Consider the following 22,726-nt stretch of genomic DNA (forward strand, 5'->3'; position numbering starts at 1 on the left):
ATTTTTGTCATTTTTCTACATTTGGTAAGTATTTTCTAAATTTAAGTAATTATTTATAATCAAATTATAAAAAATAATTATTTTTTTGAATATTTTTTTATAAATTAATTAAATAATTCTTTTAATAATTATAATAAAATTATTTTTTATTTTTTATAATCATAATAATAAAAAAGTGAACTTTCGCATATTTCTAATAACCGATATCACCTTACGGAATGATAGACCTATAATAGTATAAGGGAAATAATAAGGATCATTTGCTGCCACTATACTTTCCAAATTTCCACACATCACTAATGACCAAACTTTTCGCCGTGGATGGAACAAAAACAAGGTATTCGTTGGAAATTTATCACCCGTGTAACTTTCTAGACTTAATAAAAGAATTGATTTATTTAATTACAAATAATAAATTTTTGTTAGCATTACAATATTAAATTAAATTGTAATCCCCTCTTGCCAAAACGCATAACAACCCCATTTTTCTCTCTTTTTCTCATTTTCTCTCCATTCTCTCAAATATTTCACTTTCATATTTCATCTTTTTCATAATTTGGTTCTATCTCCCAATAACTCAATCATATTCGATCAGAAATTTAAACAGAGTAAATTCCTTTTTAGTTTAAAGATTCATTGTTTTCTATTTTTTTCCATGATTTTATCATTAATCTTGGTGAGGTCATTTGAGAAAAATGTTCCTCTTAACCTTATATTGAAATTTGGTGATGTTTGGATAACTTAATTTACGTCTCTAGATCTTTGGGATAACATGGTGTGCTTTTTTTTTTTATTGAAATAGATGTTAATTTATGAAAAAGATTGAAAATTTTAAACAATTGGATAAGTGGTTTTTTTATCAGCAATTGGAGAAGTGGTTGATGATTCAAATTGATTGTGATATGCATTACGAAGTTTAATCTTAGTTTTTATTTGACAATTTGGATTTTAAAATGAGGTATACCTACTTTTGGTCTCAAATTCGCTTGACAGAATTTCCATGTGCTAAGCGAATTTGGACATGCAGAGTTTAGGGTGCTTTCAATCCCAAATTCGTTCAGTGTTTTTCCACGCGCTTAAGAAATTTTACATGCAGATTTAAGAGAGATCACAAAATCAAATTCGCTCAGCAAAATTGTCATGCGCTAAGCAGATTTAAGGTGCAGTTTTGAGGTGCTCTCGACCTCAAATCCACTTAGTGAAATTTGTCCCGTGCTAAGCAAATTTGAGCTGCAATTTTTGGGTGTTCTGTATCTCAAATTTGCTCAAGTCAAAATCCATGTGCTAAGCAGATTTTTCCTGAGCTTAAGACCTAGTTTCATTAACTCGAGCTATTTTGACAATATTTGTTATTTTGCTTATTTACCTTTTTTTATTATTTTCTTAAGACTATAGAATTGAATTGAATCTTTTGAAAATTTATCATTTTGTAAATTGGAAGTGATTACAACTTTCAAAGGCCTATACTTGTTTTAAAACAATTTATTTAATTGATTTGTGAGATTTTAATGTTACGTGATTATTGTTGATATTTTCTAATTGTTTTAAATTATAATTTTGTGTGATTGTGTGATTGAATGATTATGTTGAAAAATAAGTTGAAATATGAATTATGTAGAATGTGATTGAGCCATAATATTTTCAGGACAAGAAATATTGTGTGGAAATTGTTAGGATCTGATACTCTAACTTGGTATACTGGATTCATATAGATGAAGATTATCAGGTGGTGAGAGTCGAAGGAGGTTCGTATAACTATGTTTACGGTTTGAAAAATAATCTGGTCTGGAAGATCATATGAATTAACCTTGTACGAGATAGTTGGTTGAATTGATTCATATGTATATATGGTTGTGTAGATTTCACAACGGGAGTAGTATGATGTGTAGATCTCTGAGTCTGAATCAATACACGGGTCTTCCAGAAGTAGAGTCAAGTGTCTGTTATATGGATGTCAGTGAATTTTGGTATGACTAATGTGAAACATGAGATATTTACATGCACTTGGTTGTTTAATATATTTGGAATGAATGAATTGTGATAATTCATATAATTTTTATTGAATGATTAAAATATAAAGTTTTATCGAAAGTTTTAATTATCATTAGCTTACCTTTTTTTTATTGTTGGTGTTTTTTTTTTACAAAATATGCGTGTGTTGTATGTGAGGAGATGATCTTGTAGGTTATGGGACTCTAAAGTGAAGATGATTGATTTTTTCTTTTGTTTCTTCTGATATTTTGTTTTGATGATATTATATTTGAAAATTCCTATATAAAAAAATGGATAATATTTTATGATATCATACTATGATTATAATGATTATGTAAAGGTTATGTAAACTTCGTGACATGTTAATTTGATAAGGCAACTGGGAACATTACAATAATACTAATTCGGATTTTTTTTTATGTTTCTTAATTATTAAACATTTTTACATGAAAAAACACATTATTAAAATTAGTAATATATATATATATATATATTTATTAGATCAAAGCATATTCATATGACTTACGTGGTGCAAGAATCATTCTTATATAAGAACTCCAAAGAACACATGTTCTTACGTAATAAAAAAAATCAATTTTAGTATCTCATTGATTTAAATGATTAATAAATAAAACTTACAAATTTAGATTCGAAATGTAACACCCCATAATTTATATATAACTATTACAATAAAAGTTCTACCAGATTTTATACAAATTTGGAGTTCTTCAAAACATTCCTAATGCATTATTATGATTTATAGAAATACAAATATTTACATATCCATAGCTCAAAATAAAACTCTGAAACCTCTAAGGCTCTCCTGCACCTGTATGGTCATCTGCTCGTGTACATAGTACAGTCATCGCAGTTCAAACACAACACGAAAAGCAAGGGTAAGCTAGTGCAAAGAAAATCCATAACATAATTCATGAAAATAGAACCAATTTAGACTAATAATTTATAAACATTTCTTTAAATGATTTCATGTAAAATTTCAATACCAATTTCATCATTCATATAGATCACACATGGATCTATTTTCAATCATAATCATTGGATTTCATTTCTATCCCACTTCATCTTCCAGAAGACTCATTAAGTATGCCCCTACTAGAGACTAACACTTGACCCAAAGATTACCAGCGAATCCAATAGAAAGGAGCAGGGTAAGTTCAAACATCCAATATCGAGTGTCTACAGTGGGACCCGGTGTGTATGAACTCCCTCTTGGCTTCTCACCACCTGATATCTTAGTCTACATGACTTAGATCATCAGTGAAGCCATAGGATCTCCGTTAAACATAGACTTTTCATACTTAATGTACCATCAAACAACAACTCACACATTATCCCAAATGTATGACATCAATTTCATACAATTTACATCATTCATATATAATACATATCATTCAACCAGATAACATTTAAAAAATTTATACCATTCAAGAACTTTTCCAACATCAAAACAATATTTAACTTTCAAACTATCAAAATATAATATTTATAAAGTTTAAATAATATATAAACAAACACACAATATATAAACAAATAACATCCCTGCAAGAGAAATTGAATTTTGGGAGGGACCACGTCCCTTCCACATCCAGATCTTCTAGCCTAGGGTACTATTAAAAATTAAATTTAGCTTCCCTTACCTCAATTGCTTGCTTTCCAAGAAACTTCTATAATTTTATTCCCCACAGTCTGGATAAGCTTCAAGATTTACGGGCCTAATGCAAGTTATCCAAACAGAACAAAAACTCAGTATATAATAGAATAAGTTGAGAGGATTAAACTTCTCAACTGACTCCACCAAGATTGATGACTAAATCCTAAGGAAAAACAGAGAACAAAGGATATTTAGAGTAAATATGAACTTACTCTGTTTGAAAATCTGATCGGGTAGAAATGTTCCTTAACTTCTCAGCTACAACGTGGTATGATCATATTCTAAAATAGATGAAGATTGGGAGAGAAAATTAAGAGAGAGGGAGAGAAGAGAATATGAAGAGAGAGAGAGAGAGAAAGAAAAATGAAGGCACAGGGGGTTTGTAGCTTTTTTTTAAAATAAACGTTGTTACATTATCTCCAACTACAAAAAATTTCGTCCTCGAAAATGAACTTACCAAGAAAGAGATTAGGGTATGATGCTTGTAACTTCTCTTCTATTTCCTAAGTGGAGTCTCTAGATATGAGATCCCACAAAAATTTCACCATGAGAATACTTCTTCCACGAAGTTGTTTCACTTGTGAGTCTAAAATTCTGATTGGCTTCACTTCAAATGATAGATTTTCTTTCACCTAGATGGAATCAGACTCTAGAATGTGGCTAGGATCAGGTACATACTTTCTTAGCTGGGATACATGGAAAATGTTGTGAATGTTAGCTAAAGGAGGAGGCAAAGCAATTTCATAAGCCACAGGGCCTATTCTCCGAAGAATTTGGTAAGGTCCTATAAACTTAGTTGTCAATTTCTTGGATTTGAGTGCTCTTCCTACACCAGTGAACGGTGTAACTCTCAAAAAGACATGCTCACCCGTAGAGAATTCTAATGGTCTTCTTCTTTGTTCTGCATAAGATTTTTGCTTGCTAAGATATGTTTTCAATCTTTCCTGAATCATTTTGACTTTCTCATTGGTTTGTTGTATTAATTCTGGTCCAATTAACACACTCTCACCATCCTGAAACCAACACAGAGGTGTCCTGCACTTTCTTCCGTACAATGCCTCGAAAGGAGCCATTCCTATGCTAGCTTGGTAAATGTTATTGTAAGTGAACTCTACCAGTGGTAGAATTTCATCCCAACTGCCCAAATGATCTAAAACACAAGTCCTAAGCAAATCCTCTAAGGACTGGATAGTTCTCTCTGATTGTCCATCAGTCTGAGGATGGTATGCTGAACTAAGTCTGAGTTTAGTCCCCAAGGCTTCTTGAAGTGTTTTCCAGAATCTTGAGGTGAATCTGGGATCTCTATCTGAAACTATGCTGGAGGGTACACCATGCAATCTGACTATTTCATCTATGTAAATCTGGGCCAACTTCCGCATAGAGATTCTCAAGTCTATAGGTAGGAAGTGTGTCGTCTTTGTCAGCTTGTCCACTATGACCCAAACAGAGTCATGCTTCCGCAAAGTACGTGGTAAGTGGGTAACAAAATCCATTGAGATATTGTCCCACTTCCACACTGGAATGTCTAACTGAGTTAACATGCCTCCAGGTCGTTGATGTTCAATCTTTGATTTCTGACAAGTCAAGCAAGCAGCTACAAACTTAGCTACATCATTCTTCATGCCATGCCACCAATAAGACTTCTTGAGATCTTAATACATCTTGGTCATTCCTGGATGTAAAATGAGTTTGCTTTTATGACCTTCAGATAACACTGTTTGCTTTAGTTCATTATCCTCTGGTATGCATATTCTATTTTTTAATCTCAAAATACCATCCACTCCTAAAGAAAAGTCTTTAGCTTTGTCAGTATTTAATAAAACCATGAAGTTCTTCACTTTTTAATGATCCAACTGCTTCTTCTTCACCTTCTCCAGAAATTCATTAGTTATAACAAGTGTATTACAACTAATATAATTTGAAGATATGGAAACCTCCAAATTAATACTCCTGAAATCTTCAATCATTGCTAGCTTTCTAATCATAAGCGAAGACATTTGTATTGTTTTACGACTCAACGCATCTGCAACAACATTTGCCTTCCCAGGATGATATATTAGCTGGAAATCATAGTCTTTTAAAAATTCAATCCATCTCCTATGCCTTATATTTAACTCCTTCTGATCAAACAAATACTTCAAGCTTTTATGATCACTGAACACATTAAAAATAACTCCGTAAAGAAAATGTCTCCATATTTTTAAAGCAAAGACAACTGCTACCAATGCTAGATCATGAGTTGGGTAGTTTCTTTCATGCACCTTTAACTAACGAGAAGCGTAGGGAACAACTTTCTTATTTTGCATTAGAACACAACCCAATCCCTGATAGGAAGCATCACAGAAAACTTCAAAAGACTGATTGGTATCAGGGATTGTCAATACAGGAGCATTAGTCAACCTTCTTTTCAACTCTTCAAAGCTTCTCTCACATTGTTCAGTTCATGCAAAAGGATGATCCTTTCTAGTCAATTGGGTCAAAGGAGCCATTATTTTAGAAAATTCTTCTATAAATCTCATGTAATATCCTGCTAACTCGACAAAGCTTCTAATTTCTGTAACTGTTTTAGGACGTTCCCACTGAAGTACAACCTCCACTTTAGAAGGATCTACTGATATTCCCTGTGCAGAGATGACATGTCCTCAAAATTGTACTTCTGACATCCAAAAGTCACATTTTGAAAGTTTAGCATATAATTGTTTTTCTCTCAAAATGTTCAGGACGGTTCTAAGATGTTCTACATGTTCTTCCCTTGTACGAGAATAGATCAAGATGTCATCTATGAATACTACCACAAACTTGTCAAGAAAAGGTTTGAATATCTGATTCATATAATCCATGAAAATAGCTGGAGCATTGGTCACCCCAAATGGCATGACCAGAAATTCATAGTGACCATACCTTGATCTAAAAGCAGTCTTCTGAACATCTTCCGTTTTCACTGAAATTTGGTGATAACCTGGGCGCATATCTATTTTAGAAAAGACAACTGCCCCATGCAACTAATCCATCGTATCGTCAATTCTAGGAAAGGATATTTATTCTTTATTGTTAACTTGTTTAATTGTCTGTAATCTATGCATAAACGTGACAAACCATCTTTCTTCTTCAATAATAACACTGGAGCTCCCCATGGAGAAACACTAGGTCGAATGAATTGTTTCTCTAATAAGTTTTCTAGTTGTTTCTTCAATAAAGCTAACTCTGTTGGTGCCATTCGGTATGGAGAAATTGACACAGGGCATGCTCCGGGAATCAAGTCTATTGCAAACTCTATCTCTCTTTTAGGTGGAAGTCTAGGAATCTCATCAGGAAATACATTCATAAACTCCTGAACTACAAACATATCTTTTTGTACTTTATCAGTCACTATAAAACAAGCCATGAGCATAAAACATTATGCACCTTCTTGTATCTCTCTCTCAAACTGATGAGCTGAGATAATTTGCATTCTTTCTAATTTAGGGAAAATTAACTTCTTCCGACCACAATCTATAAGGATATGATTAGCAGACAACCAATCCATTCCCAATATAACCTCCAAATCTTTTAGAGGTATACAAATCATGTTGATCTTGTATCTCTGTCCATCTATAATTACTGGACACTCAGCACACATGGAAGAAGTTACTATAATACCTTCTGTTGGTGTAGATACCACCAACTCAATTTCTAACTCTCAGACTGGCAACTTAAGTTTCTTAGCACAATCAAAAGATATAAAAGAATGGGTTACCCCACAATCAAACAATACAGATAATTGTGTTCCAAAGATAGAACAAATACCTCTAACAAGGCTATCGGACTGCGAAGCTTTAGCTCCACTAATGGCAAAAACTCTACTAATAGCTCTGGGTTTATGATTATTATTTTGCTGCACTCCAGTAATATTTGGGACTAGAAGTCTAGTACGACAGTCCTTCATAGCATGACCATATCTATGGCATCTATCACATGTAACGTTTGACATTGGATGAGGACAAAATTTAACTATGTGTTCCCCACCACATCTAAAACATTTGACATTTGATAGCAACTGAGAAGTAGGCTCTCCACTCTTGAAGGATTGAGGTCTGGAATAAGACTTCTTTTTATCTTCATATTTGGGTGTGCTTCTAGAAGGTCCTCCCACTTGAGGCTTAGCAAGTCTGCTACTATTTTTCAAACTCTCAATTACTTTTGCTTTCTCCACTAGAGCAGGAAAAACTCTAATGGACATAGGAATCACCACTTCTTTAAGCTCTTGCTTCAACCCAAACTCAAACTTTCTATATCTCCAAGCCTCAGTCATGGTCTGGGTGTAGAATCTAGCTAGGTGTTTGAACCTAGCAGCATATTCAGTGACTGAAAGATTTCCTTGTTCCAGCTGCATGAATTCAATTTCTTTTGCATACTTGACACTATCAGGAAAATACTCCTCCAAGAATCTTACTTTGAAGTTCTCCCAAGTGGCATCTTCTCCTTTGTCTTCCATCATTTGCTTCATGCCTATCCACCAAAACTCAGCTTCTTCAATAAGCATATAGATGGCATAAGATAACTTTCTCTCTTCAGGGCATTGAGTAGCTTCAAAGATTCTTTCTATGTCTCTCACCCATTGGTCTGCTTCATCTGGATTTACCTTCCCATTAAACTTGGGTGGTTTGTGTCTCAGAAAATTCTCCAAACTAAAGGTATGGGGTTGTTGATGAAGCTGAGATGCTTCAGCTGCTAATCTAGTAGTTTCTAATTGATGAAGGGGGGTCTGATGTTGTTGTGCCATAGTAGCACTCTGTTGTTGTAAGGCTGTTGCCATCATCTCTATTGCCCGAGCTAAGTTGGACATATCTACTGGTGGAGGAGGAGTAGGTGGTCTACGTGTCATCTTCTAAGCACATAAAGAATTGGATTAGAAATTACTAAAAATTTCCAACTACATCTTTAAGACAAATTAACATACGAAACAAGTAAAAACCAATCAAAACTTATCTCTAAAATGTACTTTACCTACTTAGAATTAAGATAGAAAATAATCTTGATCTAGTCATGAGTGTGCACCCTTACCACTCTATCAAGATTCCTTTCATTCTTAATACTTTCATCTTTATTCATAACAATTAACTTGACTTGAACAAAAACAAGATTTCAAGAAAAACAACTTTGTCAAACATCTTATTAGAAACTTTTAACTAAGTTTTGAGGCTAGACTTAAACAAAAATCTACACGCAGGAGAAACAGAATAAACTCACTACCCTCAAGTTATCCTAAGGATGAACCACTCAGATACCATTAAATGTAACACCCCATAATTTACATATAACTATTACAATAAAAGTTCTACCAGATTCTATACAAACTTGGAGTTTTTCAAAACATTCCTAATACATGATTAAGATTTATCGAAATACAAATATTTACATATCCATAGCTCAAAATAAAACTCTGAAACCTCTAAGGCTCTCCTGCACCTGTATGGTCATCTGCTCGTGTACATAGTACAATCATCACAATACAAACACAACACGAGAAGCAAGGGTAAGCTAGTGCAAAGAAAATCCATAACATAATTCATGGAAATAGAACCAATTTAGACTAATAATTTATAAACATTTCTTTAAATGATTTCATGTAAAATTTCAATACCAATTCCATCATTCATATAGACCACACATGGATTTATTTTCAATCATAATCATTGGATTTCATTTCAATCCCACTTCATCTTCCGGAAGACTCATTAAGTATGCCCCTACCAGAGACTAACACCTGGCCCAAAGATTACCAGCGAATCCAATAAAAAGGATCAGGGTAAGTTCAGACATCCAATACCGAGTGTCTACAGTGAGATCCGATGTGTATGAACTCCCTCTCGGCTTCTCACCACCTGATATCTTAGTCTACATGACTTACATCATCAGTGAAGCCAGAGGATCTTCGTTAAACATAGGCTTTTCATACTTAATGTACCATCAAACAACAACTCATACATTATCTCAAATGTATGACATCAATTTCATACAATTTACATCATTCATATATAATACATATCATTCAACCAGATAACATTTAAAAAATTTATACCATTCAAGAACTTTTCCAACATCAAAACAATATTTAACTTTCAAACTATCAAAATATAATATTTATAAAGTTTAAATAATATATAAACAAACACACAATATATAAACAAATAACATCCTTGCAAGAGAAATTGAATATTGGGACCACGTCCTTTCCACATCCAGATCTTCTAGCCTAGGGTACTATTAAAAATTAAATTTAGCTTCCCTTACCTCAATTGCTTGCTTTCCAAGCAACTTCTAGAATTTTATTTCCCACAGTCTGGATAAGCTTCAAGATTTACGGGCCTAATGCAAGTTATCCAAACAGAACAAAAACATCAGTATATAATAGAATAAGTTGAGAGGATTAAACTTCTCAACTAACCCCACCAAGATTGATGACTAAATCCTAAGGAAAAACAGAGAACAAAGGATATTTAGAGTAAAAATGAACTTACTCTGTTTGAAAATCTGATCGGGTAGAAATGTTCCTTAACTCCTCAGCTACAGCGTGGTATGATTAGATTCTAAAATAGATGAAGATTGGGAGAGAAAATTAAGAGAGAGGGAGAGAAGAGAATATGAAGAGAGAGAGAGAAAAAAAAAGAAAAATGAAGGCACAGGGGGTCTATAGCTTTTGTTTAAAAGCGTGGTTACACGAAAGGCGATATCATAGATATTATAAAACTAAAATAAAGTCAAAATCTTGAAAGAAAGAAAACTCTAATTATTCATGTCAATAACAAATCAAAATAATAATAAAGTAATAAACGAATTAAAAAATATAAGCAATGTAAAGACAATTATACATAAATGTTTTCAAATGGATGATTGGATCCCTATGAGGCTCAGACACTTCTCTTAAATGGCGTATCCGTGTTGGATACACGTATCAGTGTCGACACTCGTACGACACTTATAGGTGAAATGTTCAATTCAAAAAATATTTGTAGGGTTTTTGAAAATTCTAGCACGATTCTAACACAATTATGAAAGGTATAAATACAATAAATTTTTTAAAACTCAAATTTATTGTAGAAATTTTTATTATAATTATAAAAATAATGAACAAATTCTTTTGAACTAGTCATGAAAAATATCTTCCTGCTCCCAAAAGAATCTGAAACATACTTTTGCACATAAATATTTATTTTCAATTTATATAATTAAAATTATATAATATATAGATTCGTGTCCCCGTGTCCTACATTTTAGAGATTATACGTATCTACGTGACCGTATCCGTGTTGTGTCAGTGTCCGTATCCGTATTTGTGCTATGGATCCACCTAAGGGATCAAGGTGTATAAAAATGTGGTTTCCATTTTTTATTTGTAACTTCTATGATGTTAGACGAAGGATTATTTTGTCTCATTCTTCAAAAATAAATAATAAATAATAAATTTAGATAAAAAAAATAAAATAAAATAAAATAAAATAGAAAAGTATTTTTAAAATTTAAGTCCAACTAATTTTAACTTTAGATAAAGTATTTTTATATAAATTATAACATAATGATATTTTTTTATTTTAAACATAAATAATTATTTTAAAAAATATATTAATTCATTAACTTGATCCAATCATAGAAGTTACAAATAAAGTGAGTGAAGTTAAACATGATCGGATTAAATTTATAAATTATTTTTCTTTTGATTCAGATTATTTTGTGAAATTTTAAATTGATTTATTAGATAACACTTTTTTTTACACTTCTATTTTAGCTAAAAATATGGAGAGGTTTAAGTTAGAAACATTCAATTTCAATGTATGTCTTATGTAGTAATGATTTATAGGTTTATTTAGACCTAAAAATGGTTATGCATCCTTTTAAGGGTAATGGATTTTAAGTGTTGAGGCATGTAAGTTTCTAGGGTTGGACTCCAAACTACCTCCGTGGAGATAGTTTCAATGAAGTAGACGTATTTTTAAAAAAATTAAGATTCAAATTGTCATGTACTTAAGTCAACCCACCACATCAATTGTAGTATGATGAGTCTATCTAAGACATCATCTAATGTTTGAATTGAAGAAAGTTTTGAATGGTACACAACCTCTAATGTCATAAGGGATGCGATGTTCATATTCTCAATCAACAAGACACTTTTTTTTTTCTCTTCAAACTGCTACTGTAATACTATTGAAGCACCTTCATGAAAAGGGGTTAAATGACGAAGGATTGAAGGTCCCCTTGATGGTACTGATCTTCCTCGATAGCGGAGATTGACGACGAGGCAGTGCGTGAGTGACGAGCTTAAGATGTGCATGTTGGAGTGGTCGACTTCTAAGTGATGGGAAAACGCACGTGGAAGCAACACACACAATCACTAATCAACTGCAAAAAATAAACAACACAGGATTTAACGTGGTTCGGTCGTCAACTGCAACCTACATCCACACGGGCAACTATTAGGTTTTCATTATATCCTGTTGCACACCAATTACAAGTACAATGATCTCTTTAAATAGAGATTATAAAAGGGACACAATGATTAAGTTTATTCACTAAACATAGTGTCTAGTCAGCCCAACCCAATTGGTTCTGGCTTCATACCCAACAATCTCCCACTTGAAGTCACGGAACAATGTTCACCTGCACTTCAACTGTGTACATGTACTTCTGTAATCTGTCGACGAAACTCAATGTTCCACCTCTAGTTGCCACCAGCATTCTTAATCATTTTGAAGACTTCGTTAAAACTCCCCTGAGTTTCAACACGTCAGTCACTGACCCGTTCTCTGTTCCTACCGGCTCCCACTTACAGGAACTGTCGGATCCTGAAACAACCTGATAACAAACACTCTCCATATTCAACAAGAAATTTTCTGGAGAAGTTTCAACAGCTGGAATACTAGTTCTCCTAACCCACTGTCGTCTAGGAACCTTAGCTGAAGCACGACCCGTCCCCCCATAAGTACTTCTGACTGGTCTACCTGAACCTTTCCTTGCTTGTTCATCCTGAATCTGACCTGTGGCTCTGAGTTTCTCTCTTGTAAAGACAACCCTCTTCTGCCCACAAAATTCTGTGAATCAGACTTTGTTTATATTCTGAACCGGGATGGTCAATCCCTCAGACGGTAATCCGACAATATACAACAAACCTCTCTTTCTTCTGCAAACCATGACAAGATTTCCCTTGATGACCTTCCACTGCTGATTTCCGAACTTCACTTCATGTCCCTATTCGTCCAACTGCCTAACAGAAATCAAACTTTTCGTTAAGCTTGGAACAACTCTGACATCCTTCAAAGTCCATAAACCAACTGGTGTCTTCAACACTATGTCACCCATGCGCGTAACATCAAGAGTGTTATCCGCTAGTCTTACCTTTCCAAAGTCCCCAATAACTAGATTATGCAATGCTTCAGAATCCATGACCCAGGAATCCACACTGTTATCCGCGCAACAAACTAAAAGGTCCTCGTCCGCGAAGTCTTCTGCAATGTTGACTTATTTATCATTTGGGCATTGATTCCTGAAATGCCCCACCTCCTTGCAGTTCCAACATGTTACACTTGAGCAATCCCGAGTCTTTGACTGACTCCTTCTTTTGTTCTTGCTCCCACTATCTCTGATATTTTTCTTACCTCTGATGACATATAGCGGTTCACTAGATGATTCCCCAGAACACCTTCTTCGGACATCCTCGCCAAGAATGAGATCACGAATCTTCTCAAAAGTGAATTCATCTGATCCCGCTGAACTGGTAACTGCTGTAACCGTTCCGGACCAACTGTCAAGCAAAGACAATAACAGTAGTAAATCTTGAACTTCATCATCGAACTTAATGTCCATCGACGTAAGTCTGGCTAAGATCATATTGATGTGCTCAGTAACTGAACTCGCAAATCCTCAATTTGCATTTTCCACCAACTGAAGTTTGTACCATCGAATTTTCAATTCGGAACTTCCCGTTTTCTGCCATCTCAAATGACTAGTCGAGATACTCGGTACAACTAATTTCAGATCTTGGCAATCTTTTTTTTTTAAATCAAGACCACAAAAATTGCACCACCCAAAATCAGTCACCAACAGACTTGGTCGCAGTCCCCAATGCACTAGCGCTCTGCCGCACTGGACTGCAGTTGCCAGGACGCACACCGCTATTGTTCACACTCTGCACCACCACCGTCGCACTGCACTCCGTGCCGTCTCAGACCAGCACATTTGTAGAACGCACATGCAACCCTAACTTTGGGATGTCGTTGCCGCCCCTGCGAAACCCTAGCTTTGGGATGTTGTTGCCGCCTTTGCGAAACCCTAACTTTGGGACGCTACTGCTGCCCATGTGAAACCCTAACTTTAGGACGGTTGCCGCCTCTGTGAAACCCTAATTCTAGGATGCTACTATAGCCGCAATTTTCACGTCTCGTCAATTAATTTCTACTGATCGGATCTCTAGTGTGTAAACGAACCAAGCTCTGATGCCACTTGATGGGAAAAAAGCACACGGAAGCAACATACACAACCACGAATCAACTGCAGAAAATAAACAACACATGAATTAACGTGGTTCGGTTGCCAACTGCAACCTACATCCACACGGGCAACTATTAGGTTTTCATTATATCCTCTTGCACACCAATTACAAGTACAATGATTTCTTTAAATAGAGATTATAAAAGGGACACAATAATTAAGCCCATTCATTAAACATAGTGGCTAGTCAGCTCAACCCAATTGGTTTTGGATTCATACCCAACACTAAGAACCCATGCTAAGAAGCACTTGTTCGTTAATGATCACCTTCGAAGGAAATGTTTCACATTGTATGTGGTGGTAGTGGAGCTGATGAACTTTCTTATGTTTAAGTTCATTCAAAGATCTAAAAAGAAAGGTGTTGGGAAGTGTTTTATCGAAGTCATGAGTGCCAAAATGTTTTAGTCAAAGATATCGAGAGACCCTAAGTTAGAAACATTCATCGTGTGTCATTTGTAGTGATAGTGGATAAATCTATTTATAGACCTAAAAAGAGTTAATACACATCCCTTTTAAGAATAATGAACCTTGAGTGTGAAGACATGTAAAATTGTGCAACTGGACCTTAGGTAGACGTGTTTTTTTTTTAAATTAAAATTCGAATTGTTATATATTTAAATCAACTCACCACATTGATTGAAGTCCACTTAAGACCTTATTCAATATCCGAGTTGAAGATAATCATGTACGATACAACTTTTAATAAAATACATTAGATCTCTTACAATGAAATATGCTTGTACGCAAATTTTAAACTAACTGCCATTACAAGCACATCCTACGAGAAGACCATTATCATTTGTAGTGAAACAAATAAAATAATGTTTCTCTAGTGAGATTACTAAAGGGTGTGTTTGGATTAGAGGTTGTGGGTGAGTGAAAAGTTGAGGGTGTGGGTGAGTAGAAGTGTGAAGAAAGTGTGGAAAAAGTTGAGGGTGTTTGGATTGGGAGATGTTAGAGTGGATGTGTGAAAAAAGTTTATTGAAAAGTGTGAATGATGTGATAGTTGTGAGAGTATTTTAATATATTTTAAATAGTGTAAATTGTAAGATTACAAATTTACCCTTGTATATAAATAAATAGGAAAATAAAATATTAATTAGTTTAAAAGATATTTAAGTTAATTAAAATAATTAGTATTATATTATTTAATTTCTATTACATTATATAATAATAAAGTATACTTTTTTGTCCATGTGTAAAAAAATAATAAAAAAATGATTATTACTTTTGTACATAATTTTCATAATTAAAATAATTGTAAGTTTCAATTATAACTTAAAAAATAATATAAAATTGAAATGAATTAAAAAAATAGAATATAGAAATGAAATATGAATTTATGTCCAATCTAAAAAAATATTAACTAACCCTAAACCCTAAAAATATTATTTACAAATAAAAAACTATTTCTTATAAACAATTTAATTTTTAAACACTAATAACTATCTACAATAATTATTAATTTTGTGCATATTTTAGTTAATTAAAATAATTTAAAGTTTTATTTATAAATAAAATAAAAAAATGTAAAATTCAAAGAAATAATTAAATATAATTTTAAATATAAGTATAATTTTATCATTTTCTATCATTTTCTTCTCTAAACCTTGACTGTGTTTTTAATTACTACAACCTTTTTTTATAATTTTTTAATTATAAGATTAATAATTTATGTATAACCTAACAAAAGAAACACTAAACATTATTATTATTACTATTTTTAAAATACGTATTCATATCTATAATTTCAATTTATATGTAACAAAATAAATATTCATATTTCAATATAATCTTTCCTTCCAATATATAATTACATAAACAACTTATCACAATAATTAATTTACTAATATAATTAATAAATTTCTCCTAAATATTCAGATCTAAAATTACAAAGTAATTAACATCAATAATTACTTTCAGATAATTTAAACAAATTCAATTCCAAAGAAAATTTAAACATAAATCTAAAAACTATGAACATAATCAATTATCAGTTCCCTTCAAAAAGCCACATAATCGATTATCCACAGACATAATCGATTATGCTTGTAGTGCAAAAACCAACATAATTGATTATGTTAGTTTCATAATCGATTATGGTCAAAATAACACATGACCCATAATCGATTATGGTTGCCAAAAATTTCCAGATAACCGATTATGTCAGCAAACATGAAGCTGAAATAATAGATTAGGTTCAAACTGAAATAAAAAAAAACGTAACCCAAGGCACACATGAACCACCAAACTCACTCTCCTACCTCTATTCTCACTGAAGACCCTCTCCAAGCACTATATCAATGCAACTCTTTCTCTGTCAAGGCTAGCCAGATGTATATGTGGTGTAGATATGGTGGTCTTCGAAGTGGTGTAGATATGGTGGTCTTCGAAGGCACTTATATAATGGTTCATCATGCACCTACTCTCTCACCAATGCAGAAAGAGTTATTGTGCATAACGTGAATAAGGGGCAGCATGGTAAATGAAGGAATCCTACGTGGCTTTCCACCCTTCTCACCCTCCTATCTCCTCATATCACAGATGAACCAAAAACCACTCTCCTTTCCACTCACCCTCACCCATCTACAAATCCAAACGAAGGTGGCACCCAACATCCGTCTGCACCTACAATGTCACCCCCAAAAGCAAACAAGCCCTAAGAGTTTAAGAAGATAACATCACGAGAGTTATTGAGAGAAGATTGATTAGCCAAATAATTAACTTTGGAGCATGTGAAAATACTGTTTCTTGCTTGTTTTTCTTTCATAAAGGAACAATAATCTCGGAGGCCATCTATGACCAAAGTTATGTAAATGATATAAGGTATGATATATATTGAGAGAACCTTCACCACTTTTACCACTTTATCAACTCCAAATTACTTTTGAGGCATAGAAAATATGTCATTTATCTTTATATGATTATATTGCAAATTCAAGTTTTTTCTTCTTACAAGATTTGTAGTTACAATTCGTATGATGTCACTTATTGACAACTAATCTCCAACAATTTCTAATCACAAGCTTTCTATTTGGATAAGGTTTTACAATCAAATCATAAGAAATTTAAAATAAAAATAATAATAGCAAATTTGGAGATAAATTTAGTATTTTCACGTTAACATGCAAAGAATAAAAATATAATAATTAGTCCAATAACGTATATTGTAGAAAAATGATAAATGAATGATAAGTATATTCTTTACATCGATCCAACATCCCTATTTATAAGTGATCAAAAGGAAAAAACAAACAACACCTAGAAACTAACATGAAAGACAGATTAAAGTTTAAAGATTTTTTTTTTTTAATTTAGTCATTTTCAGAAACCAAATTAGAGAGGTCGTATAAATTGAATAACGCCATTCACTTTTCAGCCTAATAAAAACGGAAAAACGAATCACAAAGAGAGCATTCAGTTATTGCGTCGGGTCAACTCCACTCCACTGGAGACCAACAGGGAAGTGAGAATACACCGTAGCTGGAGCTGGGGAACCTCGTCGCCACTCGCTCTCGTCCCCGACGGAGATCCACCATGGACGGCAACCCCATCACCACTTCTTCCTCCGCATCACCTCCCGTGAATTTCAATTTCTCCCCCGATAACCCCTCCCCACTCACCCTCACTGCGGATCAGGTCAGCCACTGCGCCCAAGCCCTCAACCTTTTGAAGGAAAAACTCCACGCTCCTCACACCATCACTCGGGAGTTCGCACACTTGCAGGTTCGCACCCTAACCTAATTCATTAATCTCATATCAAACACAGTAAGATTCAACCCACCGTGTTGTGTTGCGGTTTCAGGCAAACAGAATAACGCCGAGTGAGATGAGGAGAAGATGCACCGTCGCTCTTGACGCCGTCAATTTGAGCAAAAACCGATACACGGACGTTTTGCCATGTAAATTTACTACCGAGGGTTTATTCAATTATTGTGTTATTTTCGGGAAAAGAAATTGAATTTAGTCACTTCTTATTTCAGTTGACAGTAACAGGGTTGCTCTCAAATCGAGTACAGATTATAGACCTGCAGCACAGGGGTATATCAATGCAAGCTTGGTCTCGGTATAAACTTGCTTCTTCTGTTTGTTTATTTAATGTGCATTTAATTAAATAACTGTTGTGCAAGGAGCTTTAGAGGGATAGATAGATAGTTAAATTGGCTTGCATGTGCCTCTTCAATGTATTGTGTAGACCTCCTCCCCTGGAAACGTGTCACAGTTTGTAGCCACACAAGGTCCACTTCCACATACTTATGAAGATTTCTGGGAGATGATTATCCAATATCACTGCCCTGCAATTATCATGCTTACAAGGTTGGTGGATAATTATAAGGTACTTATCACTTGGCCCTTCCTAGCCTACTCACTAACATATTGACTTTTTCTTCCTCGTATTTTTTAATCACATTATTTTTACTTTCTCTATAGATGGTAAAGTGTGGAGATTATTTTCAAGCGGAGGACGGACCTAGAGAAGTTGGTAATATTTCTGTTATTGGTAAATGGGTGAACACTACCGAAACTTCATTGGTGCTGCGCCTTTTAGAGGTGAACCATAGAGAGGTCAGATGATTTTCCACTTGTAATGGTTGTGATGTTTAGGCTATATATCTTTCTTTACAGACTGGCAGGGGTAATAGTCTGTGAATGGGAGGATGTGAGGTTCGGGAAGAGGTCCCATTCTTCTTGAAAACTTTATTATTTCATCTAATGCTTGGCCTTTTTTTTTTGTAATTGTATTACTATAATACATCCTAGCCTGCTCTAAACCCTAGGATATCAGAACTTTTGTTAGATACCCCTCACTTTAATGCTTAAACTGCATACTTTCCTTAATAATAATATATCTCTCAACCATTCAACACCGCTGCTGTTAACACCAGAACCTGAGAGGCCACTCCAAATTTAACTATGCAAGTTTAATGAAATGATGGATTGTGCTTATGCTTTGCCGGGGATAGGGGTTCTAGAACTAGAGTTGACTCTTAGTCTTGTTTTTGGAAGTTTAGGGCATTCTTTTGCGTACTCTCTTCAAATATTTTAAGCTAAATAACGATGGGTACTTTTATCAATGTGAAAGAAACGACACCCTTTAAAGTGATTACTTTACTTCTAATTATTATAACACATAGCTTTGCCAAGTTTTCTGGTTGAGTTTCTAGTTATTGCGCTCACATAATCTTCCCTATATAAGTGATTTGAATTAAACATTGAGGAAGGACAAGTAACATAAGTATAACAAATAAACCTTCTTTCGATTTGTTAGTTTCTTTTAATTTGGAGATTTTTTTTGTCCTGTCCTTGGTTGTATATTCTTCCATTTTTTTTTCAAATTAAATTTGTTTTGCTCTAAGATAAATTTCCATCACGATAACCTTTCATCTTTTTTTGTTTTTTAAATGTTCTGCATACCAAGTGAAGTTGGGTGGAGGGTATCTATTTTGTTTTATTAATATTTTACTTTGTGGTCTTAAGATGGCAATTTGGTGTTGAGTTAGATAAACACAGGAAGCTAGAAAGAAAACATTGATCAAAAGCCTAGCCTACTGGCATTGATTGATGGAAAACTACTTTTTTAGTTATTAACTTGGTTTTTAGGTGGATGAATTCATCTATGCGTACTAGCCTGAAATATTATTCATCCCAATATATATATATATATGGGGTTTACCTTATTGCAAAATATCATATTTTCCCCCTTATAAACTTTCCTTTTCTACCAAAAGAAAAAAAAATATCACAATATTTTGTTTTAATTTTGGAAGGCACTCAAAATTTCTCTCCATCTTCAAGGTGTTAGCATCCTGTTTCATGCTTATCTTTATCTATTGTTGCAGGTAGAAGATGCTCCGATATCTGTTTTGCATATTCAGTATCCTGAATGGCCTGACCACGGAGTTCCCAAAGATACATTAGCTGTGCGTGAAATTTTGAAAAGATTATACCATTTACCACCAAACCTTGGTCCAATAGTGGTTCACTGCAGGTTCATCTCATTCCTTCTTTTTCTGTGTTTATTCACTCTATGACAGTGATGATGACAAAAAATCACGTGCATGTCAAACTCTCTCACTCAGTGCAGGTATTGGTAGAACTGGAACATACTGCACAATTCACAACACAATTCAGAGAATACTTGCTGGTGATATGTCTGCTGTAGATATTGCTAACACAGTAGCTGTGTTCAGGGCCCAGCGTATTGGAATGGTTCAGACCCAGGTATCAAGATTTGTTGATTTAATATTTAAGTATGCTTAATGAATATACTGATTTTTCATGAAATGGCAAGATTTAGGTGGGCCGCTTGTTAGTCAAGTTCCATTTCTTAACTAAATAAAAAGACAGGAGCTTTTGAAATATAAAGAACAGTGATGATATGGTATATTGTTTTGTTTGATGGTAAAGAAGACAGGTTGTTGCAACGAACTAGGTTAGCTGGCTAGGCAAGGATGTCTAAATTAGAAGTTTGAAAGAACACCATTCTCCTTCAGTGGAGATTCTATCAATTCCTTTATGTTGAGAAAAAAGGAATATTTTGTTGCCCAGATTGGAACTCCTAATAATAGTAACATTTTGGTGGTAATGAAGGCAGATTGTTGCAAGGAACTAGGCAAGATATATAGGCAGGCAAGGATGTATCTAAACTCTCTGTTGAGGAACCGTGTCCTACTTTGAAAGTATCCATCCCTATTTTTTGATTACATGATAAGTGTGTTCTATCAACTAGTTTATTACGAGGATCGTTGCTCCTATTACTATTTTTCATGTGGAATATAAAGGTAATTAAGGCAAAAATAAATAAAATTGTGAAGGCTCCTCCAACCGACATAAGTACTCTAAGAAACGAGATGGGGTACAACTTGCTTTCAAACTAAGAATAAAATGAACGGAAATAAACTTGGAAGATTAATTTCCATGGTCTTGCACAGGTTGAGCAAAAACATTTTTTCATCAAATAAAAAAACTGGTGTTCAATGACAATCGAGATAGAAGCGTGACAATTAAGATACGGTTGACAACTATCAACAACTAATGCACTGTCTTAGAGTTCAGGTTATGACAATTATTTATGCATTTTCCACCAAAAAACGCCACTGAATTTATGGAATTGAGACAATCTTTTGAGCCCAATCTCCCAACACTATTGTGATTATTTATGACAACTGTATTCAGTACTTCTAGCACAAATATTTTGTGCGAAGGGTTTTTTTTAATCCTTGAGCTTTGGGGCATTGGAAATTTATTACTAGCTTTCTGTTAGAAATTAAATGACCTGTTTCAAATTCTTATCAGATGAATACCCTCCTACTAAAGTTTTGTATAGACATGTATCCCTCCTAACAAATCAAAAATCAAAGATGAGGAAAATTCGTGTAATTTTAAAAACAAGAGGAGAGGTTAGTGTAATTGAGGAAAATCTTAAGGAAGATGGCATTGTACCGTTCTTTCCAGAAGGCTTGTTGGCTGAGATGGCCTCAGTTTACCAGACACTTAGGAATCGATCCTAGTTGGGAGCTTATTGTACAGATCTGTCTGGCTCCCTATCTTAACCTGATATTCCTTCTCTCCATCCCTATAATTTGTAATCATAAACCATAAGTATTGTTATTATTATTATGTGGCCCTTTTCTTCTATATGCTTACTAGTTGACCTTTTTGGTGACTCTGCACTTTATCAGGATCAGTACATTTTCTGCTATAAAGCTATCATAGATGAACTGGAAGACCTTGTATCTCAGCAGTAGAAGGGTACGTACTTCTGCTCCCTTTTCTAGTTTTTCAAATAGTGTAAATATTAGCTCCACAAATTCTTTTTCTGCAGGATAGGAATTGTTGGTTAGTTTTCCTGGATTATTTAATTTCTCTATACCCTTGTCAAAGTTATTTTGATATCTTAACGAATTGGTGTGTTGTGTGTGATGTAAATCCAGAGCTGGAAAGATGCTATAAGCTGCTTGCCTCGTTTTGAAGCTAACTTCCAATTCTTCGATCTTTTATTTGGTTCGTGCAATGGTCATATCTCCCGGCTGCTAACACTGAAACATTGGCATTCTGGATATTTTATGAATTTGACTGTTATTCTCTAGCTTTTCATGTATAACTGCAGGCAGGGGAAAGCTGACAGATATTAGCATCCTTTTGGTTATATTGTTAGAATTATGTTGGGGAACAGAATGGCTTAATTATTAATGACTGCAATAATCAAAAGTCCATCGCCCATCTGTTACTTCGTTTCTTTTTCTTACGCCTCCTCTTCCCTTTTTTGTCCCCATTTTCGCTGTGAAGAAATTTCATTGGCTATATTGCATAGAGCTAATAACAGTTGCATCCCTACTGAAGTTAAATAATCCCATTTTATGTGTTTAAGCCTTAAGATTAGTCAACTTGAGCTAAGATCACAGAAAATAGCAAATTTCTCGGGCAATTTATGGCTACATATTTTATATTTAGTTAAAGTTTAAGAAAAATAATAGAAAAATAAGCCATGCGTTGACTACATAAATCTAATCACAGTATTCTGTATTACAAGTTTGATTT

At 34.0% G+C, this 22,726-nt stretch overlaps 1 protein-coding gene across 2 annotated transcripts; it reads left to right on the forward strand.

Moving 5' to 3' along the window:
* The first annotated feature begins 17,562 nt into the window (after positions 1 to 17,562).
* On the forward strand, positions 17,563 to 22,415 carry PTP1 (protein tyrosine phosphatase 1). Of its 2 annotated transcripts, none has more exons than XR_011083814.2 (9): positions 17,563 to 17,911; positions 17,991 to 18,087; positions 18,169 to 18,251; positions 18,381 to 18,521; positions 18,617 to 18,751; positions 20,026 to 20,174; positions 20,271 to 20,407; positions 21,868 to 21,937; positions 22,120 to 22,415. XR_011083814.2 is itself a non-coding variant. In XM_068634567.2 (9 exons), the coding sequence occupies exons 1-8, from the start codon at positions 17,723 to 17,725 to the stop codon at positions 21,931 to 21,933; spliced, it is 1,002 nt and encodes a 333-aa protein (XP_068490668.1). In that variant the 5' UTR covers positions 17,563 to 17,722; the 3' UTR covers positions 21,934 to 21,937; positions 22,120 to 22,415. The 2 variants fall into 2 exon arrangements, 1 of the variants encoding a protein (XP_068490668.1); XM_068634567.2 differs by having other exon boundaries at positions 20,266 to 20,407.
* The last annotated feature ends 311 nt before the right edge of the window (positions 22,416 to 22,726 follow it).

The sequence above is a fragment of the Phaseolus vulgaris genome, chromosome 7 (genome assembly GCF_051622355.1).
Source record: "Phaseolus vulgaris cultivar YP4 chromosome 7, ASM5162235v1, whole genome shotgun sequence".
Classification (NCBI taxonomy): Eukaryota; Viridiplantae; Streptophyta; class Magnoliopsida; order Fabales; family Fabaceae; genus Phaseolus; species Phaseolus vulgaris.